The sequence below is a fragment of the Stenella coeruleoalba genome (genome assembly GCF_951394435.1).
Source record: "Stenella coeruleoalba genome assembly, chromosome: 5".
Classification (NCBI taxonomy): domain Eukaryota; kingdom Metazoa; phylum Chordata; class Mammalia; order Artiodactyla; family Delphinidae; genus Stenella; species Stenella coeruleoalba.
Window position 1 is genome coordinate 73,638,489 of NC_137150.1, and position 15,360 is coordinate 73,653,848.

A 15,360-nucleotide genomic window follows, 5' to 3' on the forward strand; every position below is an offset into this window, starting at 1 on the left:
TTCTGTCTTACATGTTGGAGGCTCTTCTAATTGTCTGTGGATCATGTACTGTCTGTATAGAGCTAATTAGAAATTCCAAGTATACTGAGCAGGAATTGTATAATAGTAGTTAAGCAGTAAGCTGGATATTTTATTGGGGGAAACTCCCTATCAATATCTACAGGCCTTTTATATGGAACAATATAGTTTCTCCAGAGAAAGATGTTTTCCTTCTTCTACAGTGTTGTGTATGTTCCTAACTACTGCCAGTCAGGAGCTGGGGATGGGGTAAGGTTGGGGAGGAAAGTGCTAAGGTCTTGTGGTCAAGTTTGTAGACTTTTACTTAAATCCTCCATTTTCAGCAGGGAACTCATCCTGACTTTCCATTGTGCCTGCGGTCCTTGAGTTCAGAGCCTTTCAATTCAGCTCCTGTCATGATTGGAAAGGAGTAGTTACCTAGCTGCATGAGTTGGGATTGAAGATCTAGGCATCTAACCTGTTCTTTATACAGATTATCATGTAATCCTTGTGTTATTCACACCTTTCTGTGGTATCAGACCTAGTTTCTAAGACTTTCTGTTGTTCTATAAGGGGTCAAATAGTTTGCTTTTCATTAATATTACCATCCCTAAGCAACTAGATTTCATTTTATGCCACTTTGCTGTATATCAGTTAATCACTAAGAAAGAATGGAAGTGAATACTTATGTTAAATCCATTATATTTAGCTAGAAGCTCCTGAAAAAAGTTGTCTAGTTTTGAAATTATCATTAACTGTTTATTTCCACCTTATCTCCCTGCAGAGCTAGCAGAGTTGCCTTTGATACGGTTAGACTTTTCCTGCAATAAAATTACAACAATCCCTGTTTGTTATCGGAATCTCAGGCACCTACAGATGATCACCCTAGATAATAATCCACTACAATCTCCTCCTGCACAGGTAAACCATAGTTGACTTGAAGTATGTTATGAACTTTTTTGACAAAAGATGAAGTTTAAAAGTTATAAGTTATATGTATTTATCTTTTTTTTTAGAAATTAAGTTCTTTTAAAATAAATTCACAACTTATATGTATTCTTTAGAAGCCTTGAATAAATGGGATGGAAGATAGGTAATATTCCAAAAATGTTTTTCCTTTCACTAAATTGACTTCTTTTTAATTTGAAGGAGTCTTAAAGTTTTTTTCTAATAAAATTTGAGTTATTTCTTTCTAGTAAAACTTAAATGTAGACAATGTAAATGCTAAAGACAAAATACTCAGCTTACAGAACTAAAGATCATCAATGTATCTCTCATGACCATTGTTTTTGTACTTTCCTATTTTCTAAAATCTTAAGTTCCTCGTTTAGTCAGTTTGGTCATTTGTTTATCAGTGACTGAAATGAAACTACTTAATAAAGTTATTATAAGGTAGTTTTACAAATAGATTCTAGACATTCTGTAGTCTAAAAAGTGTTGACCAGCTTATATTTTTCACTGTAGCTTTCCTTACTCTGCAATTAATGGATGGTCTTGTACAAGCCTCTGTATGGCAACTGTTAAACTTTATGAGTAAACTTCATAACTATAGAAAGGCCTCATAATCCTAAAGAATTTGTGTGTTGACTGTGGGACGGAAGTCAGTAGGTAGCAACAGAAGTGTATATAACTTTTTTAATCATTTCCTGCTTTTCTCTCTTACAGGAAGTAAGATTGAAAACGTAATTGTGCATGATTGTTGGATTCCTAAAAACAAAAGTTACCAATATAATCCATGGGGAGCAATGCTTTAAATCCCTGACTATGCCTAACCAATCAATATAAGTTTACTTGGTATTCTAACAGTGTTTATAATCATAAATTATTTATTTTGTATGTTACTGAAACTTATTAGTGACTAGAAAACAAAAACCTACATTTATATCACTTAAACGCCTAAAGTAACAAATGATATAATGTTATAATCAGTACATTTTTTAATATTACTGTATATACTTGATAGAAATGCCTTCTATTTCCAATATACATTAAGTAAAAATGTGTTTTTATTTTAAAATGCTAGGGGACACATATATTTCAGATGAGTAATAATTTGGTTGTATTTATATGTTACTTTGTTTAGATATGTATAAAAGGCAAAATCCACATATTTAAATACCTGAACATACAGGCTTGTAAGATTGCTCCAGATCTGCCAGATTATGATAGAAGACCCATGGGTTTTGGCTCCTGGTGAGTATGTTGTATTCTTTCATTATTATATTCCATCTCACAGAGAATCAAATAAACTGAACCTTTAAATTTACCTGACTCTTTGTTTGACCAAAGGGAAATATCCTAGTCTGACACAATTTTTCTCAGAATGCTTATATTAAGTAAAAGTTGATTACATAGATGTGACAAAGTGTAGTCCTAAGTCAGGGTTTCTCAGCCTCAGCACTGTTGATATTTTGAACTAGACAATTCTTTGTGGTGAGCTGTCCTATACATTGGAAGGTGTTTAACAGCATCCCTGGCATCTGTAGCACCTTCCAAAGTGACAAACAAAACTGTCTCCAGTAATTGCCAAATATCCTCTGAGGGGTCCCCAGTTGAAAACTACTGGTCTAAATGACTTGAATACTAACTTTGGCTCTCCTGTTAACTAGCTCTGTGACTTAAGGCAAGTCATTCAAACTTTTTGGGCTTCATTTTTCCCAGAGGGAGTGAAGGGGTTGGATTTGATGACCTTTAATGTCACTTCACGATCTTTTAAGTCTGTGAATCCCTCAGCTACATATAACACCTGACTTTTACAAAGTTACTTTTTGGCATTCCCAACCAATGGAACAATCTTAAGTAGCAGGAATTAAATTCAAAAAGCCTTTTAACAGGCAAAATTGATGTCTCAGTGAAGGTGCGGTAATATTCATAGACTTTACTCAAAAGAGAACGCTTTAGGCCTTCTCTTGGAACTTGTCACATTTACGTAAAAGCACAGTCCTAACCTTCTCAGTGTCCTAGTCTAAAACAGATTAACAAACTTCTATTTTGGTAGAGTTAAGTTAACAAACTTCTATTTTGGTAGAGTTTCTAAAAGCAGGCATTAAAAATACAAAAATAATTTGAAGGAAAAAAAAACTGTAAAAAGCAGATGCATAGGGAATTCCTTGGTGGTCCAGTAGTTAGGACTTCTCACTTCTAGTGCAGGGGGCCTGGGTTTGATCCCTGGTCAGGGAACTGAGATCCTGCAAGCTGTGTGGCACAGCCAAAAAAAAACAAAAACAAAACAAAAAAGCAGATGCATATTCAAGTTAGTGATAAACTCTGAAAGGGAGGAAGATTCTGTGTGAATGAGGCATAAGGGGGCTTCTCATTGGAGTGGCTTCTCTTGTTGCGCAGCAGGTGCTCTAGGCACACAGGCTTCAGTAGTTGCAGTGCTCGGGCTCAGCCGCAACTGGAGAAAGCCCATGCACAGCAACGAAGACCCAACACAGCCGATAGATAGATAGATAGATAGATAAACCCTTTTAACTCTGAGAGGACTGAAAGCACATATGTGGTGTTAAGGAGGACATAAAAGGTTTTGCCAGATGGTAGGGATTAGGTCTTACACAATGTGCTAATCTAGACCTCTCTTAGAGGAAGGATTTTGGCAGTGGGGGTGGATATGAGGAGACCCAGACCACTAATACCAAGAATTTAAAATTTTCTCCATTATCTCCTTTTCATTTCTTTTTCCTCCTACCTCAGTTCATTACTTATAATATGGAACTCTTGTTTCTTATTTATAGAAGAAAGTTTTGTTTTTCCTATTTAAATATTTCTAAAAGTTTCTACTCCTGTACTCTTAAAATAGATGTACAATAAATAAAAGTAGGTTTTCTTTTATATATATACTAATTTATTTTCTCCCTTGGAGTTAGTAATCCTTGGGAAGGAAAAGTATTCCTCTCCAGAAATAGCAGAGTAGGAACATTAAACTGCTACTGTTGCCTTTGAGGTTTGTGTGTAAGATATGAATAATGATTACTGGGTATGTGTATATGAGGGTATGCCTGAAGAAACCAAGGAGGAAGCATCATTACCTGTATGAACAGTGAGCTTTGGTTGAGGGCTGCAGTGCTAATTGCAGAACCTATTTCTCTCTGTGACTCTATCCTTCGTTTTGAAGACTAATTAGTCTTGGCCTAATTTTTTTTTAAATATAGCAACTTCATTATTTTACTTTAAAAACATATCAAGAAATCCTGGGAAGAGACTTGTGTGTATTTGCTAAGAGATACAGGAAGGCTTGAGTCAATAGAGAAACCTTTCCTAAATAGGAAGTCTAAATAGCATAAACATGTCATGTTTCTCCAAAGGAATTAGTAATTATAGATCTAATATATTCCATTCCCTATAATAATCCCTAATTATGCTCCCTAGGTTAATCTGTCTTCTGCATTTTCCATTTTTTCCAGAGTTATGTTACTTTATATATATATATATATATATATATATATATATATATATATAAAACAAAAATATTTCCTTCAACTCCTCATGCACCAGCAAATGAGACATCATACTTTCATGTCTTTCTCACTAAGGTACAGATTAGTAAGACTGCATTGTAGTTAGCAGTGCATTTATTCAAAATGCAGTCATGGAGTCAGAAGGCCTTAGTTCTAGCTCTGGATCTCTGTACTATTAGGCAGTTCACTTAACCTCTCTGACCCTTGGTTTCTTCAATGTGATCTTTAACCCTGTTTATATTTCTAACAGTAGTTGTGAGGATCAAATGATCTGTGTTTGAAAGTGCTTTGCTGACCATAAAGCCCTATATGAATATTAGGCATTAGAGTTATTAGCTGTCTACTGTGATCTTGGAGAAATTTAGTCTAAGAGTTCTGTTTTGCTAAAGAGAATTTTTATTAATCCTGTAGCTCTTCAGGTATTCAGTACAAGTTACTGCTGTGGTAATTTCAATCCTTAGTTGCAACTTTCTAACTACTTTTGTGTAGCATAAAAACAACACACAGTCTTTCTTAAATCATTTTATAAAGGTCACAAATGTTTTTACTCATTTTCAGTTGTAAATGTTTCCAACTCCTTTAGCAATTTACACTGTTGTGATAACTTTCTTATTTTATACAATGGCACACATTTTTTAAAATAGTGATCTAAAGTGAACTATGCTTTTTTGCTGTGATGATTTTAAGCAGCTTTAGACTAAATATATTTATTTATGATGACGTGGCAGTGAGCCAAAACTAAGGAACAACTAAGCCACTGGTAAGAAAAGTCCTGCCTCTGTATCCCCGGTAGTGGAATTAATTCTCTACAACAAGCCTGAGCTTGTGAAAGCAGTGGCCATCCTTTATTCATATTTATATTCTAAGCAGCTGGAAAACTGCCTGGCATTCAATAAATGTTTGGTGAACTAAACTCAAATGAAGCAGATTTGGTGACTCTCTCTTAAGAACACATTCTTCATAGAATGATAACTTTTATTTAATGCTTTGTGCAGGTCCTTAGCTTATATTTTCTCAAGTAATCTTTATAGCAACTCTGTGAGATAGGTGTTGTTAATTTTTTTTTTTTTAAACTTATGAGAAAACAGAGGTTGAAAGAGGTAAAACAGGTTAATTAAAGTCACATAGCTAAGAAATGATGGTGCCAAGTTATCAGTCCAGATCTGTTAAATTATTTGAAAAAAGCCATATTTTAAACTCCTTACTGCACTATACTGATTCACAGTTCATCTCCCTGCCACACAGAGTAACATAAGCATTTGAATCCATTTTATGCTAGGTAGTTTACTAAAGAGACTGGACTTTCTAATAGGACATAGCTGGAGCCTGGCTGGCACAACTCTTCCTGGCCTCACAAAGGCCATATTTATACATAGGGTGACCATCTGTCCTAGTTTACCTGTGACTAAGGAGTTTTCTGGGACATAGGACTTTAGTGCTAAAACCAGGAAAATCCTGAACAAACCTGGAGGGTTGGTTAACCTATGTCTCACTTTAATCTTACCAGTCTAATCTCTGAGAAAGAACAAATATGTGGAGAAGCTAAAGGTAACTGAATAAAGAAGATAAAATAATAGCTTAAGGCAAAGATTCTATTCTCTTTATGTTGCCCACTTATAAAATAGCACAGTAAAATTAGGCTTACCTTGATTGGTCACTTCACAGAAAATACATTATATAGAACAGTATCCTCTAGAAATCTGAAAATCTTTACTTGAAAATTTTACATAATATTAAAAAGTACTGTTCAGTAAATCCTGAAATACATGTATTTCTTTTGGCATCTGCAAAAAAGAATTCTTTAAGTATGACTTAAATATATATTTCATCAGAAAGCTTTTAAAATTAGGTACCTTGGCCCGACTTTGCTGTGATAAAACACACACAGTACCTGTCCTTAAGATCTGGACTCTAAAACAGGCATAAAAGCAGACATGTCACGTAGACAGTACACATAAAACATTTTACTTAAATGCTAACAATTGGGAGATCTAGATGAAGGGCAAATAGATATCATTGTATTACTCTCCCAACTCTTGTGTAGATATGAATGTTTTCAAGATAAGAAGTTGGGGGAAATTCACTACTTTTTTTTGGAGAGAAGTAATTTTGGAATTATACTGAGACACTTATTTTGCTAAATGATCTTTGTAGTGGAGGGTAGGAAAATGAGTTAGATAGCTGGAAAATACCTATATTTTTGGATCTTTATAATCAGAGCATGTTTAGCACATTGGACAAATAGGTCTGTATATTACTAAATACATAAAAAGTAAGATCTTTATCAGTAAAAATAAATGACAAGTTATAAAAATGTCTTACATTCACATAGGGTTTTGTTTCTGTTCTTTTGTTTTTACTTAACACCTTTTACTTTATGTGAAGGCATATGAGTAAGAATGTTTAACCTCATTTTACAAAGGTTAAGTGACTTCTTTGAGCTAATAGTTGGTTGGATTATCTGTGAAGTCCAAATACATTGCTCCTTCCCTGTACCTTAGGTTCTGATTCATTGTGACAGCATGACACAATAATTTTTTTAAAGTTATGTACACAAACTTAGAATACATGGAATAAAAAATCCGATACCAGAAGAACACTACATATTTTAAATTTGTACCATTGAAAGTTGTTTTCAACCTAGGCAGTCTTACTAAATGAAATGCTAATAGACCAATTTTTAACAAGAGTCCTTATCATGTTTTAGACTTCAAATTAAGCTAACTTTTAAAACTATGTTTAAAAACAAGTAAAAACTAAAGCTATAAACAAGTAAAAACTAAAGCTATAAAACTTTTAGAGGAAAATATGGAAGAATATCTTTGTGACTTGGGGTGGGCAAGGACTTCTGAGGACACAGAAACGAATAACCATTAAAAAAATGATAAACTAAATTTAATGAAAATTAAATACATTTATTTACGAAAAGAAAATATTAAGAAAACAAATAGGCAAACCAAAGACTGGGGGAAGATATTTACAAAATACGTATATGACAAAAGACTTCTATCCAGAATATCTAAAGAATACCTGCTTATACTTAATGTTAAAAAGACAAACAACCCAGATCTGGGAGAAGATGGCGGAAGAGTAAGACGCGGAGATCACCTTCCTCCCCACAGATATATTAGAAATACATCTACACGTGGAACTGCTCCTATAGAACACATACTGAGCACTGGCAGAAGACCTCAGACCTCCCAAAAGGCAAGAAACTCCCCACGTACCTGGGTAGGGCAAAAGAAAAAAGAAAAAACAGAGACAAAAGAATAGGGATGGGACCTGCACCAGTGGGAGGGAGCTGTGAAGGAGGAAAGGTTTCCACACACTAGGAAGCCCCTTCGCGGGCGGAGACTGTGGGTGGCGGGGTGGGGAGCTTCGGAGCCGCAGAGGAGAGCACAGCAACAGGGGTGCGGAGGGCAAAGCAGAGAGATTCCTGCAAAGAGGATCGGTGCCGACCAGCACTCACCAGCTCGAGAGGCTTCTCTGCTCACCCGCCGGGGCGGGTGGGGACTGGGAGCTGAGGCTTGGGCTTCGCTCGGATCGCAGGGAGAGGACTGGGGTTGGTGGCGTGAACACAGCCTGAAGGGGGCTAGTGCACCACAGCTAGCTGGCAGGGAGTCCGAGAAAAAGTCTGGACCTGCCGAAGAGGCAAGAGACTTTTTCTTCCCTCTTTGTTTCCTGGTGCATGAGGAGAGGGGATTAAAAGCGCTGTTTAAAGGAGCTCCAGAGACGGGCACGAGCCGCAGCTATCAGCATGGACCCCAGAGACGGGCATGAGATTCTAAGGCTGCTGCTGCAGCCACCAAGAAGCCTGTGTGCGAGCATAGGTCACTGTTCCCACCTCCCCTCCCGGGAGCCTGTGCAGCCCGCCACTGCCAGGGTCCCGTGATCCAGGGATCCAGGGACAACTTCCACGGGAGAACGCACGGCGCGCCTCAGGCTGGTGAAACATCACACTGGCCTCTGCCGCCACAGGCTCACCCCGCATCCGTACCCTTCCCACCCCCCGGCCTGAGTGAGCCAGAGCCCCTGAATCCACTGCTCCTTTAACCCCATCCTGTCTGAGCGAAGAACAGACGCCCTCAGGCGACCTACATGCAGAGGTGGGGCCAAATCCAAAGCTGAACCCCGGGAGCTGTGCAAACAAAGAAGAGAAAGGGAAATCTCTCCCAGCAGCCTCAGAAGCAGTGGATTAAAGCTCCACAATCAATTTGTTGTACCCTGCATCTGTGGAATACCTGAATACACAACGAATCATCCCAAATTGAGGAGGTGGACTTTGGGAGCAAGATATATTATTCTTTCCCCTTTTCCTCTTTTTGTGAGTGTGTATGTGTGTGCTTCTGTGTGAGATATTGTCTGTATAGCTTTGCTTTCACCATTTGTCCAGGATTCAGTCCATCCGTTTTTTTTTTTTTTTTTTTTTTACTTTTTTAGTTTTAATTTTTTTTTCATAATAATTATTTTTTATTTCAATAACTTTATTTTATTTTATCCTACTGTATTTGATTTGATTTTATCCTCTTTCTTTCTTTCCATTTTTTCTCCCTTTTATTCTGAGCCGTGTGCATGAAAGGCTCTTGGTGCTCCAGCCAGGAGTCAGTGCTGTGCCTCTGAGGTGGGAGAGCCAACTTCAGGACACTGGTCCACAAGAGACCTCCCAGCTCCACGTAATATCAAACAGCGAAAATCTCCCAGAGATCTCCATCTCAACACCAAGACCCAGCTTCCCTCAATGACCAGCAAGCTACAGTGCTGGACACCCTATGCCAAACAACTAGCAAGACAGGAACACAGCCCCATCCATTAGAGAGAGGCTGCCTAAAATCATAATAAGACCACAGACACCCGAAAACACACCACTAGACGTGGACCTGTCCACCAGAAAGACAAGATCCAGCCTCATCCACCGGAACACAGGCACTAGTCCCCTCCACCAGGAAGCCTACACAGCCCACTGAACGAACCTTAGCCACTGGGGACAGACACCAAAAACAACGGGAACTACGAACCTGCAGCCTGCGAAAAGGAGACCCCAAACCCAATAAATTAAGCAAAATGAGAAGACAGAAAACACACAGCAGATGAAGGAGCAAGATAAAAACCCACCAGACATAACAAATGAAGAGGAAGTAGGCAGTCTACCTGAAAAAGAACTTAGAATAATGATAGTAAAGATGATCCAAAATCTTGGAAATAGAATAGAGAAGATGCAAGAAACATTTAACAAGGACCTAGAAGAACTAAAGAGGAAACAAGCAATGATGAACAACACAATAAATGAAATTAAAAATACTCTAGAAGGGATCAATAGCAGAATAACTGAGGCAGAAGAACGGATAAGTGACCTGGAAGATAAAATAGTGGAAATAACTACTGCAGAGCAGAATAAAGAAAAAAGAATGAAAAGAACTGAGGACAGTCTCGGAAACCTCTGGGACAACATTAACCAACATTCGAATTATAAGGGCCCCAGAAGAAGAAGAGAAAAAGAAACGGACTGAGAAAATATTTGAAGAGATTATAGTTGAAAACTTCCCTAATATGGGAAAGGAAATACTTAATCAAGTCCAGGAAGCACAGAGAGTCCCATACAGGATAAATCCAAGGAAAAACACGCCAAGACACATATTAATCAAACTATCAAAAATTAAATACAAAGAAAATATATTAAAAGCAGCAAGGGAAAAACAACACATAACACACAAGGGAATCCCCATAAGGTTAACAGCTGATCTTCCAGCAGAAACTCTGCAAGCCAGAAGGGAGTGGCAGCACATATTTAAAGTGATGAAGGAGAAAAACCTGCAACCAAGATTACTCTACCCAGCAAGGATCTCATTCAGATTTGATGGAGAAATTAAAACCTTTACAAACAAGCAAAAGCTGAGAGAGTTCAGCACCACCAAACCAGCTTTACAACAAATGCTAAAGGAACTTCTCTAGGCAAGAAACACAAGAGAAGGAAAAGACTTACAATAACAAACCCAAAACAATTAAGAAAATGGGAATAGGAACATACATATCGATAATTACCTTAAATGTAAATGGATTAAATGCTCCCACCAAAAGACACAGACTGGCTGAACGGATACAAAAACAAGACCGTATATATGCTGTCTACAAGAGACCCACTTCAGACCTAGGGACACATACAGACTGAAAGTGAGGGGATGGAAAAAGATATTCCATGCAAATGGAAATCAAAAGAAAGCTGGAGTAGCAATTCTCATATCAGACGAAATAGACTTTAAAATAAACACTATTACAAGAGACAAAGAAGGACACTACATAACGATCAAGAGATCGATCCAAGAAGAAGATATAACAATTGTAAATATTTATGTACCCAACATAGGAGCACCTCAATACATAAGGAAAATACTAACAGCCATAAAAGGGGAAATAGACAGTAACACAATCATAGTAGGGGACTTTAACACCCCACTTTCACCAATGGACAGATCATCCAAAATGAAAATAAATAAGGAAACACAAGCTTTAAATGATACATTAAACAAGATGGACTTAATTGATATTTATAGGACATTGCATCCAAAAACAACAGAATACACATTTTTCTCAAGTGCTCATGGAACATTCTCTGGGATAGATCGTATCTTGGGTTACAAATCAAGCCTTGGTAAATTTAAGAAAATTGAAATCGTATCAAGTATCCTTTCCGACCACAACACTATGAGACTAGACATCAATTACAGGAAAAGATCTGTAAAAAATACAAACAAATGGAGGCTAATCAATACATTAATAACCAAGAGATCACTGAAGAAATCAAAGAGGAAATAAAAAAATACCTAGAAACAAATGACAATGAAATCACGATGACCCAAAACCTATGGGATGCAGCAAAAGCAGTTCTAAGAGGGAAGTTTATAGCAATACAATCCTACCTTAAGAAACAGGAAACATCTCAAATAAACAACCTAACCTTGCACCTAAAGCAATTAGAGAAAGAAGAACAAAAAAACCCCAAAGTTAGCAGAAGGAAAGAAATCATAAAGATCAGATCAGAAATAAATGGAAAAGAAATGAAGGAAACGATAGCAAAGATCAGTAAAACTAACAGCTGGTTCTTTGAGAAGATAAACAAAATTGATAAACCATTAGCCAGACGCATCAGGAAAAAAAGAGAGAAGGCTCAAATCAATAGAATTAGAAATGAAAAAGGAGAAGTAACAACTGACACTGCAGAAATACAAAGGATCATGAGAGATTACTAAAAACAACTCTATGCCAATAAAATGTACAACCTGGAAAAAATGGACAAATTCTTAGAAATGCACAATCTGCCAAGACTGAACCAGGAAGAAATAGAAAATATGAACAGGCCAATCAGAAACACTAAAATTGAAACTGTGGTTAAAAGTCTTCCAGCAAACAAAAACCCAGGACCTGATGGCTTCACAGGAGAATTCTATCAAACATTTAGAGAAGAGTTAACACCTATCCTTCTCAAACTCTTCCAAAATATAGCAGACGGAGGAACACTCCCAAACTCATTCTATGAGGCCACCATCACCCTGATACCAAAACCAGACAAAGATGTCACAAAGAAAGAAAACTACAGGCCAATATCACTGATGAACATAGATGCAAAAATCCTCAACAAAATGCTAGCAAACAGAATCCAACAGCACATTAAAAGGATCATACACCATGATCAAGTGGGGTTTATTCCAGGAATGCAAGGAATCTTCAATATACGCAAATCAATCAGCGTGATACACCATAATAACAAATTGAAGGAGAAAAACCATATGATCATCTCAATAGATGCAGAGAAAGCTTTCAACAAAATTCAACACCCATTTATGATAAAAACCCTGCAGAGAGTAGGCATAGAGGGAACTTTCCTCAACATAATAAAGGCCATATATGACAAACCCACAGCCAATATCGTCCTCAATGTTGAAAAATTGTAACCATTTCCACTAAGATCAGGAACAAGATAAGGTTGCCCACTCTTACCACTAGTATTCCACATAGTTTTGGAAGTTTTAGCCACAGCAGTCTGAGAAGAAAAATAAAAGGAATCCAAATCGGCAAAGAAGAAGTAAAGCTGTCACTGTTTGCAGATGACACGATACTATACATAGAGAATCCTAAAGATGCTACCAGAAAACTACTAGAGCTAATTAATGAATTTGGTAAAGTAGCAGGATACAAAATTAATGCACAGAAATCTCTGGCATCCTATACACTAATGATGAAAAATCTGAAAGTGAAATTAAGAAAACACTCCCATTTACCATTGCAAAAAAAGAATAAAATATCTAGGAATAAACCTACCTGTATGCAGAAAATTCTAAGACACTGATGAAAGAAATTAAAGATGATACAAATAGATGGAGAGATATACCATGTTCTTGGATTGGAAGAATCAACATTGTGAAAATGACTCCACTACCCAAAGCAATCTACAGATTCAATGCAATCCCTGTCAAACTACCACTGGCATTTTTCACAGAACTAGAACAAAAAATTTCACAATTTGTATGGCAACACAGAAGAACCTGAATTGCCAAAGCAATCTTGAGAATGAAAAACAGAGCTGGAGGAATCAGGTTCTCTGACTTCAGACTATACTACAAAGCTACAGTAATCAAGGCAGTATGGTACAGGCACAAAAACAAATATAGATCAATGGAACAGGATAGAAAGCCCAGAGATAAACCCACGCACATATGGACACCTTATCTTTGATAACGGAGGCAAGAATATACAATGGAGAAAAGACAGCCTCTTCAATAAGTGGTGCTGGGAAAACTGGACAGGTACTTGTAAAAGTATGAAATTAGAACACTCCCTAACACCATACACAAAAATAAACTCAAAATGGATTAAAGACCTAAATGTAAGGTCAGACACTATCGCACTTTTAGAGGAAAACATAGGCAGAACACTATGACATAAATCACAGCAAGATCCTTTTTGACCCACCTCCTAGAGAAATGGAAATAAAAACAAAAATAAACAAATGGGACCTAATGAAACTTAAAAGCTTTTGCACAGCAAAGGAAACCATAAACAAGACCAAAAGACAATCCTCAGAATGGCAGAAAATATTTGCAGATGAAGCAACTGACAAAGGATTAATCTCCAAAATTTACAAGCAGCTCATGCAACTCAATAACAAAAAAACAAACAACCCAATCCAAAAATGGGCAGAAGACCTAAATAGACATTTCTCCAGTGAAGATATACAGATTGCCAACAAACACATGAAAGAATGCTCGACATCATTAATCATTAGAGAAATGCAAATCAAAACTACAATGAGATATCATCTCACACCGGTCAGAATGGCCATCATCAAAAAATCTAGAAACAATAAATGCTGGAGAGGGTATGGAGAAAAGGGAACCCTCTTGCACTGTTGTTGGGAATGCAAATTGATACAGCCACTATGGAGAACAGTATGGAGGTTCCTTAAAAACCTAAAAATAGAACTACCATACGACCCAGCAATCCCACTACTGGGCATATACCCTGAGAAAACCATAATTCAAAAAGAGTCATGTACCAAAATATTCTTTGCAGCTCTATTTACAATAGCCAGGACATGGAAGCAACCTAAGTGTCCATCGACGGAAGAGTGGATAAAGAAGATGTGGCACATATATACAGTGGAATATTACTCAAGCCATAAAAAGAAATGAAATTGAGTTATTTGTAGTGTGATGGATGGACCTAGAGTCTGTCATACAGAATGAAGTCAGTCAGAAAGAAAAGCAAATACCGTATGATAACACATATATATGGAATCTAAGAAAAAAAAAAAGGTCATGAAGAACCTATGGGTAAGACGGGAATAAAGACACAGACCTACTAGAGCATGGACTTGGGGGTATGGGGAGGGGGAAGGGTAAGCTGGGACAAAGTGAGAGAGTGGCATCACATATATACACTACCAAACGTAAAATATATAGCTAGTGAGAAGCAGCCACATAGCACAGGGAGATCAGCTCAGTGGTTTGTGACTACCTAGAGTGGTGGGATAGGGAGGGTGGGAGGGAGGGAGACTCAAGAGGGAAAAGATATGGGAATATATGTATATGTATAACGGATTCACTTTGTTATAAAGCAGAAACACAGCATTGTAAAGCAATTATTCCAATAAAGATGTTAATTTAAAAAAAAGACAACCCCGTTGAAAAATGGACAAAAGGCTTGAATAGACTTTACGAAGAAAGATCTATAAATAACTAATAAGCACACAAAAAGGTGCTTATCACTAGTCATCATCGAAATGTAATGAGATACCACTGCACATCTACAAGAAGGAATAAAATTAAGACTGAGAACACCAAATGTTAGGATGTGGAACAACCAGTGCTCTCATATTGCTTATGTAATACAATATGTAAAAAGTAAAACTGGAACATCCATTTTGGAAAAATGGATTGGCACATTTTTTTTAACAGCTTTATTGAGATAAAATTTACAAGTAATAAAATTTACCCATTTTAATGTGCAATTCAGTGAGTTTTAGTACATGAATACAGTCACAAAACTACCAACACAATCACGATATATATTTTTTTATCACCCTCAGCCCCAGGCAATCACTGATCTGCTTTCTGTCAGTATAGTTTTGCATTTTCTAGAATTTCATAGAAATGAAATCGAACATTATGTAGCATTTTGTCTGGCCTCTTTTACTTAGCAAAATATTTTTAAGGTTATTGATGTTGCATTTTTTAATGGGCAAAAGATTTGAACAGACATTTCTCAAAAGAAGATAAATGAACGGCCAATAAGCACATACAAAGGTATTAAATATCACTGATGTTAATTATCACTAGTCATCAGAGAAATACAAATTAACACCACATTTTATACCCATCAGAATAATAACTAAAATTAATGACTGGGAATACAG

The 15,360-nt window shown here is 36.9% G+C and overlaps 1 protein-coding gene across 8 annotated transcripts in view; it reads left to right on the forward strand.

Annotated features, from left to right (window-relative positions):
* The window catches only part of LRCH3 (leucine rich repeats and calponin homology domain containing 3), a 114,631-nt gene that overhangs the window by 50,782 nt on the left and 48,489 nt on the right, over positions 1–15,360 (forward strand). For all 8 annotated transcript variants that reach the window (XM_079922249.1, XM_079922252.1, XM_079922246.1 and 5 more), the window contains exons 5-6: positions 782–918; positions 2,081–2,190. In XM_079922249.1, the coding sequence (XP_079778375.1) occupies positions 782–918; positions 2,081–2,190 (247 nt within the window). The remainder of the gene's footprint in view (positions 1–781; positions 919–2,080; positions 2,191–15,360) is intronic.